The 14,248-nt window shown below is 46.1% G+C and overlaps 1 protein-coding gene across 1 annotated transcript in view; it reads left to right on the top strand.

Moving 5' to 3' along the window:
- Window positions 1-10,772: 10,772 nt before the first annotated feature.
- The window catches only part of Nhsl1 (NHS like 1), a 232,096-nt gene continuing 228,620 nt past the window's right edge, over window positions 10,773-14,248 (top strand). Inside the window, 1 exon segment of the mRNA XM_051164464.1 lies at window positions 10,773-11,664. Within this exon segment, the coding sequence (XP_051020421.1) occupies window positions 11,373-11,664 (292 nt within the window). The 5' untranslated portion in view covers window positions 10,773-11,372.

The raw sequence follows: 14,248 nt of genomic DNA, 5'->3' as shown, positions 1-14,248 counted from the left end.
ACAAAGTATTAAGTAGGGAGCTGTGGACTAATGCTCAAGAAATATCAAATATAAAGTAAATGGTTGAAGGTTAGTTAGACACTAAAGTTAAAAAGAGTATGAAGAAGTCAAGAGACTGGAGGCCAAGAGGTTTTGTGTATGTTTTCGTGTGTGTGTGTGTGTGTGTGTGTGTGTGTGTGTCTGTGCAGGTACACATGTACATGTGAACACATGAATGTAGCAGGCTACAAGTTGACATTTGATGTCTTCCTCACTTGCTTTCCACATTATTTCTATTTATTTATTATTTTGAGACACGTATCTCACTGAACCTGGAGTTCATGGCTAGGCTGGCTTGTTGCTTTTAACAAAATCACAATCATTTGATTTTACCAATGAAGACTCAGGAGCCAGATGAAATCCAGGGTGAAAGCCTGCTAGTTCACAGTGGCAGAAAAGGCACCTAGCTGACCTTCCTGCACAGCTAACATCCCAGAAGGAATGCCTCTTCTCCCATGTCATCTCAAAAACCCTCCTTCAAACTCAGCCAGCATCCCTCCCTTCTGAGTCCAGTGTGTCTCTCTTCCACCCCCTGACTTCCTCTTTACTTTTTTTTCCCCCAATAATCCTATGTTCACGTTCTGCCAACTGGTTGCTCGGTCCTCCTTGCCGTCCCCCCCCCCCCCCGCTCCCTGAGACAGGGTTTCTTTGAGTAATATCCCTGGCTGTCCTGGACTCTCTTTATAGACCAGGCTGGTTTGGAACTCACAGAGATCTGGGTGCCTCTGCCTCCCAAGTGCTGGGATTAAAGGCATGCACCACCACGTCTAGCTGTTCCTACTCTGGATTTATGGCTGACTTTATTTAATCCTGTTCACAAAATTCAAGCAGAAAGTTATTGGATTAAAGGTATGTGCTTAGGCTGAGCCACACCACAACTAGAAATGGGTTTTTCCAGTAAATAACACAATCTTAGAATTCACAGTGTGATCAAATATCTTATAGCATTTCCCCCTTTTTTGTCTAAATAAAAAGAAAAGGTCTGGACATTCTTGCATGCTTTTTGATCACTTCTCCCTGGTAAGGCTCCCTTGCCAGCTCACCAAGGTAGAGGATGTTCTCAGTCCTGACTGGACTTGATGTGCTGGGATAGGTAGGTGGGGGAGGGGCTCCCTTTTTCTGATTGTAGGGGACAGGGATACAGGGAAAAGAGAGGGAGGATGGGACTTGGAGGAGAGGAGGGAGGGGGCTACAATTGGGATATAAAGTTAATTAATTAATTAATTAATGAAAAAAGGAAAGGTTTCAAACTGGGCATGGTGGTGCATTCCTTAATCCCAGCACCTGGGAGGCAGAGGCAGGTGGATCTCTGTGAGTTAGGCCAGCCTGGTCTACAAAATGAGTCCAGGACAGCCAAGGCTACATAGAGAAACAAACAAAAAACAACGCGCGCGCGCGCACACACACACACACACACACACACACACACACACACACACACGAAAGGTTTTAACTCTAACCCAGTAAAACTATTTGGAGTAATGAAGCTATTTCTGCCAAGCTTTCCACAATGTCCATCTTGGTTGTATTTGACAATTTTAGGATTAAGTTTTTTTTTTTTTTTAAATTTATTTATTTTATGTTTATGAGTGCCCTATCTAGATGTACACCTTAATGCCAGAAGAGGGCACCAGATCTCATTATAGATGGTTGTGAGCCACCATGTGGTTGCTGGGAATTGAACTCAGGACCTCTGGAAGAGCAGACAGTGCTCTTCACCTCTGAGCCATCTCCCCGGCACAGATTAAGTATTTTTTGAGTTCAAAGTTCTGTAAAATGTTCCTGTCAGTCTCATATGAATTCAGAAATTTGCATGTCCTGAGCAGTTTGTAGTTTGTACACTGAAGCCGATTGTTAGCTGGTGTTTGTCAGCTTAGTGGCAACCCAAAGGTGTCCACTGTTTGTGCAGAGCCTGGTGGCAGAAGAGGGCTGGGCAGTTTTGCCCAGGGCTCATCATCACGACAATCCAGGTGGATTTGTCGTTGCAGAGCTCCATCATCTTAGAGACCTCAAAGGTTACTGTTAGGAATGGTCATAGTTTCTTGTAGAAAACTTAAACCTTTTAAATGCCATATTCACCAGGCATGGTGGCTCACGCCTTTAATCCTAGCACTTGGGAGGCCGAGACAGGTAAATTTCTGTGATTCCGAGGCCAGCCTAGCCTACAAAGAGAGTCCAGGACAGTCAAGGCTACACAATGAAACCCTGTATTAGGGGGAAAAAAAAAAAAGCCATATTCAGCAGATCTCTGAAAGGTTTGTGAACCACGGTCTATTAAGTACATCTGAGGTACACAAATTTTGTTCCTAGTTACCTGCTTCAGACTCAAACCTGAAAACACGTACAGGAAGGCGGATGAAGCTTATTTACAGAATTAGTTACTACTCTGTATGATTACTAATATAATGAGTTTTTATATACATAATAATCTTATAGGTATTGAGCTAATATTTATACCTTAAGAAAAGTTTTAGAGAGTCAAATGAAAACCAAATGATTATAAGATTAGTGGTAGGTATAATAGTCCCTTATTTTTGTTTTCCTCTGTCCCATACCAGGTGGCTCTTCTGATATAAGTCAGAGATTGTGGATTTTCCTTTAACAAGCATGCATGGGTTTAGAGAAGGAGAGAGCCAAGCTCCAACCCCAAAGCCAGCTTTAAGTTTTAATTGAATTGGGATCACAAAAAGACCACCTGCCACTTATGTCTGTAGAGGGCAGCACGGACAAGCATTTGGGAATCTGCCATGGGTGGGGGCCAGCGGCGTGGAGGGAAGAAAGAAGGGACCAACTGTCCAGGCTGTCCTGACCCAGGCCTTCATCAGGTGCTCGTTCGCTGGTGAGAAGGGTCTGCCGCCTGGGAAAGATGGTGACATGGGTGCTGGCACTAGTCCGGGGCTTACAAGCCGGGATTTCAGGCTGATCAGCTGGAGGTAGGTGATACCACTTGGCCAAATGATTCTTTTTCTTGGGACATTTTCTCTTGATTATCTGTCCTTTTTGTTCAGATGTTTCTTGGCCAGTGGCTCTGTATGCATTAGTTGGATGCCTTTATTTACCTGGAAAGATAGAAGCAAAACTGCTCCAGCCCTAACTCTGGGGTTGGGGAGGGGTGTCCTTTTGTGGGGGGGCAGGTTGTACTTTTCCTCCAGCAAAATGATTTTGTGCAACAGGAAAAGCATTATCTTTTAATTGAATTTTAAAAAAAAATCTAAATTTTGAAGCTAAATATGCCGTAGTGTGTGTGGATAAATATACCTACATTCCCCTTTCTCTTTATGTATAAGTTCAAGGTTTAAGTGTATTTATTTTTAGACCACAAAGGACATTCACTTTGAATTTCAGCCTGCCTTTTGCAAGTGTAAAATCACTGTAATTCTTAGGTGCCTGCCTCTGCCTCCCAAGCTCTGGGATTAAAGGTGTTAACCACCGCCTGGCTATGGATTCCCTATAACAGTTATTCTCATAGGTTGTGCTAGTTTAGTTTGGTTCTCCACTGGTTAGCCAGCACGCTGCAGGAATCCTCCCGCCTCTGCCTTTCCTGTACGGGGACCGACATGCACGCTTCACTATGTAGCTTCCTTTCCTTTTCTTCCTGTTGGTTTCGGGGTTTTTAACTCAGGTGCTCATACTCTCACAGCGAGCACTTTGCCAGCTGGTTCATCTCCTCAGTCCAAGAGTCTTTTGTTTTGCTTTTGGATGCTGGGGATTGAGCCCCGGGGCCTCAAGGATGCCAGGCAACTGTTGTCCCACTAAAGCTATAGCCCCGTTTTTGAGAATGTGTTTAGGCACATCTGTACTAAAGTCCTGCTCTTAGCCAACGGAAGGTAAGAAGATAGGCATCTAATGCCACACAGCGTGAGAAGGTATAGCAAATTACCCATTCCTTTATCATCGTAACAAAATATTGGAGGCAGACTATGTTTATAAAGATATAGAATTTGGGCTTATGGTTTTGGAGGTGCAGGTTGAACAGCTGCATCTGAAACTTTTTGATGTATAGACCAGGCATAGAATCCAGGCCTCCACACACTGAGCAGGAGCTCAGCCTCTGCACTATGCTCCGATCCTTGGTAAAGACCGTTGAGCTGGTAAACTTTGGAGATGCTGCAGGGTATTACATGGCAAGAGACAGGAAGCCGTGTGTGTGTGTGTGTGTGTGTGTGTGTGTGTGTGTGTGTGTGTGTGTGTGACACAACGCAGCAAATGCCTGAGAAAAACCAAAGAAAGAAGGAGTTATTTAATTTGGTTCATAGTTTCAGATCTTTCAGTCTTGGCTACTCTACTGTTTTTTTGTTTTGTTTTTTGTTTTGCTGTGCCAAGGCACAGGCACTATGGAGGAAGGGGCATGGTAAAGGCATGGCATCTGGGAAGGAGACAGAAGTGGTAATGACAAGACACACCTTCCAAAACCATGTCCATGATGACCTGCTTTCTCCAGATCCCAACTCCTATTTCACCACCTCCTAATAATGTTATCACAATATGAAGCCATCAGTGGAACTAATCTAGTGCTTAAGTCAGAGTCATCACTCTCAATGGCTGGACTCATCAACTGGGAACCATGCCCTCAGCACATGAGCACCTTTTTGGTATAAAACCAAATGTACCGGGTATGTGTGCATATGTGTACTCGTGTGTTTGTATATCTGTCTTTTGGCCTTTAGTCTTACACAATATTCAATCAAGGAGACTCTGTCCTTGCTTTTATCTAATCCCAATCAATCCTCCAAGGCCTGCCCTCTAAACACTACAGTCATATTAAGTTGCCACCTCTCAGTATCTCAGAATGGGACTAAATTTCAACACATGATGCCGTGGAGATACAAAAGCCACAGACAAATGTAAGAACGACTTTTATTTGCCTGTTTCAATTGTTGTCTTGGAGGCTTACTGCCTCTGTCTGCTAACCTGGGTCTAGTCCTGGAAGCTTCTAGCCTCCATTCAATCTAACCTAGGCCTAGAATGCCTTCAGCCTCTGACACTTACTGATTAATAAGATCACACTTACTTGTTCTTACTGAGCTCTGGGGTGGCTGGTTCTTCAACTCAGCTGTTCTGGTTCTAACTCCTCTCCCAGCTAACTTATTCAATCTGGCTTTTCTTGCTCTGCTTGGCTTCAAACTAAGTCCTTCAATCTGCTCTAATCTTCTGGTTCATTCTGTCTTCACCTGTGTCTAGTTTCTTTTGTCATTCAACATCTTTCTGCAAAACTCTCCTGGTAAAATTGCCCCCTCTCTCTTTCTCTGTGTTGCTCCCTTAAGTAGCTTCCCTTTCTTCTCTGTTCTCGTGAGAGTTGGGCAGATCCTAGTCTGACAAATCCTTTTCTGATTTGTCACTTTTTCTACCATTCAATTAGACATCACTTTCAAACATAGATGCCTCCTTCTACAAACTAACTTTACCTTCATTATTTGGAATTAAAGGCATGTACCACCACACCTGGACCTAAGTGCTTCTTTCCCTGATACTTGCTCTATACCAGGCTGGCCTTGAACTCAGATCTGCTTGCCCCTGTTTCCTGGATTAAAGGTGTGTTTGTATTCTAGCCAGATCACACAGACCTAGAAGGTCTTTGGATGTGATCTCTTGCCAGAGCAGCCACGTTCTGAATTAAAATACCTTTACAAAGGTTTTTTCCCCCGTGTCTTGCAAAGGTGTTTGGTGCATTCTTCCTCCAACTGTGGCCTAGTGCTGAATCCCACCTGAGGAAAGTCTTTACACACTGTGGAAGCAGAGGTGTATTGTACCTGAAAGGTAATTTCCTATTTTTCAACCATGAGTTTTTTGTTTTTGTTTTTTTTTTTTGTTTTGTCAGGGTCTCACTATATAGCCCTGGTTGGCCTAGAACATTTAAAAAATGACCTTTCACCTATTTGTTTTGTGTTGGGTGTGTGTATGCATGCACACAAGTGTGGAGATTGGAAGACAATTTGTGGGAATCCGTTCTCTCACTCCACTATATGGATCCTGAGGACTGAACTCAGGGCCTGAAGCTCGGCAGCAGTTGCTTTAATCCACTGAGCCATCATTCAGGCCTGTGGCCCTTGCTTATGTAGACAGAGCTGGCCTTGAACTTCCTGTCAATCTTTCTTTCCGCCTCCAGTACTGGGAATTGAAGCATGGACATGACACCCGGCTTTCACCGGTGGCTCAGGTCTTTAATCCCAGCACTCGGGAGGCAGAGACAGGTGGGTCTCTGAGTTCAAGGCCAGCCTGATCTACAGAGCTAGTTCCAGGACAGCCAAGGCTATACAAAGAAATCCTGTCTCCAAAACCACAAAAACAAAACAATAAATAAAAGGAGGCTGCATTTATAACCACTGTAGGAAGGGTGGCCTCAGTGAGCATGGAAAAGGAGTTGAACAGCAAGAACTTTTGCAGAGTGAAAGGAAGGAAAACCAGGGTTGGGGGGAGAAGAAGCCCTCTGAATTGATCCATTGCTATGTCAGCTTGTATGGCCAGTTATTCCCAGCGAGGGCCCAGAGTGTTCAGAAAAGAGCACACTCCAACCGTGCATGCCTAAGCAGGTGTGATGTGATTGTAGCAGACTTCCATCCCAGGACTCCAGCGCAGCCCAGCCCAGCCTCCCCTGCTTCCTAGCACAATTCCTACCCTCTGGCATAGTTGCCAGCTGGCTGGGGGAAATGGGAACACAGCTCCTATAATTCTGCTCACAAAGGGCTCCTGCTGGGAATGGGGAAGAGTTTTAATTACAGAAAGCAAGTCTTTCACTGTCCCAACCCCCCCTAGCTCCCTCTTTTCTTCCCTCCTATTTAAGCAGGGTTTTGCTATGTAGTCCAGGCTGGCCTTGAACTCAATGACACCCCACTTTCCTGAGTGCTGGGGTTTCATTACCACATCCAGCTTCTGAATTAAAATTTTTTGATAGAATGATTTCACTGGTTGAGAAGTTGCTTTAAATTCTATGCACAACCAGAATGTGAAATAAATAGGATTCGTGGCCTATATTCATAAAGTAATTTAAATGTTATCTCCTATTGTCCATGTCTTTAATACCAGCACTTGGGAGGCAGGGGCAGGTGGAGTTTGATGCTAGCCTGGTGTACAAAGTGAGTTCCAGGATAGTCAGAGCTACACAGAGAAATCCTGTCTTAAAACACACACACACACACACACACACACACACACACACACACACACACTCTGTTTAAAGTAAACATAGTAGGTTTTCACATGTAATCCTGGCACTTTGGAAACTGAGGCAGAAGGGTTGCTGTGAGTTCACGGTCAGCATGAAACCTGTCTCAAAAAACCCTAACCAAGTGCTGGAGAGATGATTCAGACAGCAAAACCTATTACTGCTCAAGCCTGACAACCTGTAACAGACCAGATGTGAGCCGGGCGTGGTGGCGCACGCCTTTAATCCCAGCCCTTGGGAGGCAGAGGCAGGCGGATTGCTGTGAGTTCGAGGCCAGCCTGGTCTACAAAGTGAGTCCAGGACAGCCAAGACTACACAGAGAGACCCTGTCTCTAAAAAACCAAACCAAACCAAAAAACAAACAAACAAACAAACAAAAAAGACCAGATGTGGCAGCACACATCTATGATCCTGTTACTTTTATGGAGAGATGAAGAGTACATCCTATAGATGGAGAAAATGGCTGGAAGCTCACAGGCCAACCAGCGTGGAGAAGTAGTAGAGATCTAACAGGAGAGACCCTGCCTCAACAAAGTGGACGATGATGAGAACTAATTCCTAACTCCTCTGACTTCCACACTCATACAGGGCATACTCATTCCTAAGTAATTAGTCAATTAATGAAAACACTTAAAATATAAAAACAGGGGCTGTAGCTCAGTGGCATGTTTGAGACACTGAGTTTCAAGTCCTATCATTGATAAAAGATGTAGGGTCCGGGGTTCTAGCTCAGTGATAGAAAATTTGCTTAGCTCCCCTTGATGGGGGGTGGGGTGGGGGCCTGGTGGCACTCAGAGGAAGGATAGCTGGCTACCAAGAAGAGACTTGATACCCTATGAGCATATATAGGCGGAGGAGGTCCCCCTCAGTCACAGACATAGGGGAGGGGAGTAGGGGGAAAGCAGGAGGGAGGGAGGAATGGGAGGATACAAGGGATGGTCCAACAATTGAGATGTAATATGAATAAATTAATAAAATATTTAAAAAAAAATTTGCTTAGCATGCTGGAGGTCCTGGATTTGATACTCAGCACAAGGGAAAAAAATGTTGAGATTGCACCAGGATTCCAAAAGATGTTACAAAACCAAAACAAAACCCCCCCCAAAACCCAAAAACTTTGCTCTCCTATTAATTTATGTGTGAACACAGTTGTACTGTATTTTCAAATTAAGGGATAAGACAATATGCTTAATTAAACTAAATAACAATGGTTAATTTAGTGTCTCTAGAACTTAGGAAGTAAATGTATATAAGGAATTTGAAAAAAAAAAACATAAAGACTTGTTACATCATAATGATGGTAGTCATCTAATTAAGAAAGAGGTGGAGGCTAGAGATGTGGGTCATTGATAGAGCACTAAAAAGTCCTGGGTCCAGTCCCAAGCTCCACAGAAGCAAAACACAAAAACAAGAGCAAAAACCCGAACAGACTTTTCTCCAACACTGTATTTCCCCAGAGATAAACAAGTGACCAATAAGCACATAAAAAGATGTCTAGTATCACTAGACCACTCTCAGGGAAATGCAAATAAAGACACATCCAAGAGAACAGCTGTAGTAATAATGAGAGATAATAACAAGTGTTAGTGAAGAGGTGGAACCCTCAAGTCATTGCTGGTGGGAATGCAAAATGGTGCCACCGCCTGGGAACACAACCCATATTTTCTCATAAGGCTAAACACAGAGTTCCTATATGACCCAGCGATTCTACTCCCAGGTATGGATATCTGAGAGAAAGGAAACATGTACGTCCACACCAAAGCCTGGATGTGAGTGTTTATAACGTGACTCAGAAGAGTCAATGAGTAGAAACTTAGATGCTCATTAACTGAGTGGAGCGACCATAACAATGGGATATTATTTAGCCATAAAAAGGAACTGAAGGACTATACCATGAATAAACTTTGAAAACAGTACACCATGAGAAAGAGGCCAGCTACAAAAGATTACATTGGTTCTTTTGATGTGAAATATCTAGAATAGGCCACCGTGTAAAAGGCACAGGAATAATTGTTGCCTGTGCTAGTACGGGGTTGGATGTAAAGAAAACTATTTGTGAGTGACTAAATGTTTCAAATAGACCGTGGTAGTGTTTGCATGACCTTCAGTATATTAGAAAGCATTAGAGAGTGCACCATAATCAGAGATTTTTTTTTTTTTCAAGACAGGGTTTTTCTGTGTAGCCTTGGCTGTCCTGGACTCCTTGTAGAACAGGCTGGCCTCGAACTCACAGCGATTCGCCTGCCTCTGCTTCGAGTACTGGGATTAAAGGCTTGTGCCACCACGCCCGGCCATAATCAGGGATATTATGCTGCATAGATTTTTAGTATTGTTTTGCGGGCAGTCTCTCTCTATAGCTCAGCGGCAGCTGGCTTTGAACTCCTGATGCTCTTGCCTGATTACAGGTGCATGCCACCAGTAAACTGGCTTACACGGAAATTTTAAGTGTTATTGGTCTCACGATGTCAGGGAGGAACTTGTAGGAAGATCACCTTTTCCCTTCAGGACATTTCTTGAGAAAACGGAACACTTTTATACCGTTTATATAGTGCTTTATAAATGTCAAGGTTTAAGAAACAGATAACACCTTGCCCACACCTGCAGGTGGTCCTACTAGAAAACAACATTATTAACAACAAAAACAAGCTGATGTACAACTGGGAGAGACGGAGAAAGTTTGTCTACTGTTTTGTTTTGTTCTGTTTTGTTTCAAGACAGGGTTTCTCTGTGTAGCCCTGGCAGTCCTGGACTTGCTTTGTAGACCAGGCTGGCTCTGTCTCCTGAGTGCTGAGATAAAAGCCTTACTCCTCTGCTCCCACCCCTCCACCCCGTGTGAGGTTTTTTCTTCTAGTTTTATCCAAAGATGCTTTCTTCGGCTTCATGCTGCCTGCTTGTTTTGCTCCTATCCTGCACAGAGGCAGACCAGCACCACTTTGGAGACTGATACCAAGGTCAAAGGGCAGTGCTGCAATGTGGGTCAAACCTCCCCCGCCCCCCGCGATAGAAACCAAAGATTTCTTTTCTGAGCAAACACATCGATGAAGCCAACAGGATTTTTAGCTTCGGGATATTGGACTCAGTCTCCTCAAATTCTTCATAGCAGAAGGTTTGAGTTAGCTGGGTGTCTCATGACTATGATCTCAAGGGCGGTTAGTTTAACCATCTTCTTCCATCTTCCAAGCCCAGGATTCGGGGTTCTAGGTTCTAGTAACCTAAACGCTTGAGGGAATGTATGAAACAGGCAACTATCTCTGAACTGTTGCCACCTGAAGGGCAGGAAGCCACTAAGGAAACACTACGGAAAAACTCTTGAGGCACTCTGAAGAGTTTTTTTTGTTTTTTGTTTTGTTATTTTGTTTGGTCTCTCTGGACTCAGAAGACTGAGGTTTGTTTTCGAGGCCCACCGAAGCGTCGCAGAAGTCTTGGGGAACCTTGCAGCGGAAAGACCAGGGGGTACTCAGATAAACCATCTGGCGTTCCCTGGGAGGCAGGACAGAGACTCAGCCGACACTGCAGCAGCGCAGGTGAGCTGCGGGATTCCGAATGGCCTTGCTGTACCACGCCTCCACCTCCGCTGCGCCCGTGACGCGCCCCACTCGGGCCTAGGGTGCGGAGTGGGACTGAGCCCTAGCGCCCTGGGGCTCGGCTGGGGGCGTGGGCGGCGACCCGGAGCTCCGGGACTGCGCGGCCGCCCCAGCAGGGTGCGCTGGGGTGCCGAGAGGCCACCAGCCTGGGCGCGGGACGCGGGAGCCGCAGGTGGTTCCCGGCCGGCCTTTCTCCTCCCCCTTCCCTTTCTCCCGCCGCCCTCCCTCGCGCCCGTGTCGGCGGCACTTCCCCCGCTTCCTCCTCCCTCTCCAATCCGGAGGGAGGGAAGGAGCCGCGGCGTTTTCCTGCCTGCAAACTTCAGCGGGACCAGCCGCGGCCGCCGGGGAGCTACTCCGGGAACTTCTTCGGCCCCGTTTCCTGGGAGCCGGGGGTTAGGCAGGTTGCGGTGCGGCACCCAACTAGGGTCTCTGAACCGTCCCCGCGCCTCCTCGCCGCCCGGCCTCTTCCCCGCGTCAGTTGCCCCGGGACTCTCCTTTGTGTTGGATGCGGACCCGCGCCCATCGCCCTCGGGGTCCGGCGTGAACGCCGTGATCGCCGGTCTGCCGGTACCCCGCGTGCCCAAGCCATGCCTTTCCACCAGCGGAGCGTGGAGCCCGCGCGGCTCCGCCGGCCCGAGGAGACAGCGGTGGCCCGGGCTGCCCGCGCGCCGCTCTTCCGCTCCCTGGAGCAGGTCAGCTCGCACACCCTGGTCTGCCTGCTCGCCCAGCTGGCTGACCTGTCGCGCTGCGCTGGGGACATTTTCGGGGAGCTCGAGGGCCAGGCGGCCGCCCTTGGTCACCGTACCGCCGAGCTCCACCGCCGCCTCGAAGCCCTGCACGCCGCCACCGCACGCCTGGACCACCGGAGAGTGAAAATCCGTGAGTGACTGGTAGCCCCGGGGAGGGCGCCGCGGCACGGAGGCGCTCGGCCAGCTGCTGCCTCCCGCCCCCTGGCGGCCCAGGCTTAGCTTTCCGGCCGCCTCGAGAGGCCACGAGTGTGTGTGTGTGTGGGGGGGGGGGGGGGCGCTCGGGTGGGAGGCAGTGCAGGTGTGCCCGTGTCAAGAACGTGTGGTGAGCCTGAATTCTGGCTTCCTAGAGGTTGCATTGGTGGTGTGAGCGCCGAGTGTGGCTTTTGGGATGGCTCGCTCCACTGCTCTGTCTGTGGGGAATTGACAGCAGCCACGGTTCTGGCAAGAAGTGATGGTTTCCTGTCGAAGAAGTCAAGGGATATAGAATGGTTTTAGAGCTTCACAGATCCTTATAAGGAGGATCTGTTTAAGGACAATCTCTGGGGACCGCAGTGAGGGTTGCGACGGGCTTGTCACAGCTGTCCACCGCATATTGTACCTGTGGCCTTACCTCGCAAAGAAAACACACTACCTTGAGTGATTTTCCTTTTGGCCTCTCCTAGACTGACCATTGGCTCTTTGTTACTCAAAGCACCTTGACCTTGAGCTGGGACTCGGTCTAGCTCTCTTCAGCCCGCCCCTCCCCAATTTAAGCCTATGTCTTGACATAGTAATCTCCCAAGTACCCATTTCATTTCAGCAGCTTTAACTAGCCCTGATGAATGAAGCGACTGGAATTTCCTGCTGGCCCAAACTGAGAAACTTTCAGTGTGATGATATCTGGGTGGCTTCTCCCTTCCCAGTAGGTGAACTTGGTTGTACTAGTGCAGAGTAAATTGGGGATGGTTGATGGATTGCAGGGTAGGAGGGGAGATACTGGCGTAGCAACCCACGCCTAGGTTTCAGCAGCTCTTCATGAAAAATGGCCTCACTTAGAAATCACTTCATACGTAATCTGGAGTAGCTTGTTTTCCAGCTTGCTAGAAAAACCGAGTCAGGTTTAACCATAGTGCAGCGTAGGAGCTCGACTTTTCACTAATTTTTGATGGCTTCATATATATATATATTTTTTGGTCAACTTGATTCAGACTGTGCTAAAGACACATCTTTAATAAACTTCGGACAGCTTGTAACCCAGGAGAATGGGAGGGATCAAACGGGTGGGGATTTAAAAATGACCTAATAATTTGTTGGAGACATAATCAGAATATATTTAGTCCATGCAAACGATGACCTCATGCATAGGACATGTCGTCCCAGGGGACCTTCACTGTCAACCTGGTAATCCTGTTTGTTTGTTGCTGTGCCTTTTTTGTGTAGGGTGTGTGTATACCTGGGTGAATGAGAGTTTCACCCCTGACTTGCAATGTGGTGAGGCAGATCTAACTACTGGGTGAACAAATCTAAGGAAAGTAAACAAAACCCAACAACAACAACAGCAACAAACAAAGGGAACACAGCCTAGTTTGTGAAATGGCGTTTTGCCCCATTCTGTAATGTCAAAACAAGGCCAATTACAATTCTTTAAGCTAAAATGTAGAAAAATAAACAATATTCCCTGAAGTTAAAACTCTTTCTTTGCTTGCTGGAGAGATGGCTCAGAGGTTAAGAGTATTAGCTGCTCTCCAGAGGACTCTGGTTTGATTCCCAGTACATCTCACACCTGCCTGTAAGCCCAATTCTAGGGACCCAATACAGAAATATATGCAGACAAAACACTAATGCTCATAAAATAAAAGTAAACTGAAGAAAAATACCTTTTTTTTTTTTTTTTGGCTAGTTTTACATTTAAATATATTTCATTCTGGGCTGGAGAGATGGCTCAGAGGTTGAGAGCACTGGCTGCTCTCCTAAAGGTCCTGAGTTCAATTTCCAGCAACCACATGGTGGCTCATAACCATCTATAATGTGATCTGATGCCCTCTTCTGACATGCAGGCAGCACACTGCATAATATATATATTTATTTATTTCATCCTCCACTTCTTCTCTTCCTTCTTCCCCACCTCTGTCTTTCAGATAGAGACTCCTGTAGTCCAGAGTGGTCTCAAACTTGCTGTATAGCTAAGATGGGCCTTGAACTCTAGAGCATCCTGCCTCCAATTTCCAAGGTCTCTGACATGTAAGTGATATCACCTCCTGCTCACTTTCCTTTCTTTGAATGTGCATATTTCAGTAAGCTAAACAGCACAGCAGACCCCTGAATTCTCTCTAAATTTGCTTCTGAAGTGACAGAAATAATTCTCTCCAAAGTTTTCATCAATATGTTATTTTAAATGGCTTTAATTTTATACCAGTAATCCTGGTTAATCATTTTCATATAGTTATGAAAGAAGGCTTTTTATGAAAGAAAAAAAGATGAGATATTAAAGACATTATTAGATATGGCCCCATTTTTGCACACAACTTTTTTTTTTATGCCCATAAGCAATGACTCACATATGCGTTCATCCTGCTTAGTATCCGCAGGATTCTTTTAAAACAGTGCCTTGTCCCGCACAGTGGCTCATACCTGCAGTTCCAGCATGTGGAGGGTGCCTAGCCTTAAAGTCACAGTGCTGGGATAGAAGGTGTGTGCTACTATGCCTGACATCTTGGTTCTTTTTTTAGCAGGTC

The sequence above is a fragment of the Acomys russatus genome, chromosome 21 (assembly GCF_903995435.1).
Source record: "Acomys russatus chromosome 21, mAcoRus1.1, whole genome shotgun sequence".
Lineage (NCBI taxonomy): Eukaryota > Metazoa > Chordata > Mammalia > Rodentia > Muridae > Acomys > Acomys russatus.
The sequence above is the reverse complement of the archived record's forward strand: the minus strand, read 5'-3'. Positions and strand labels throughout refer to the sequence as shown.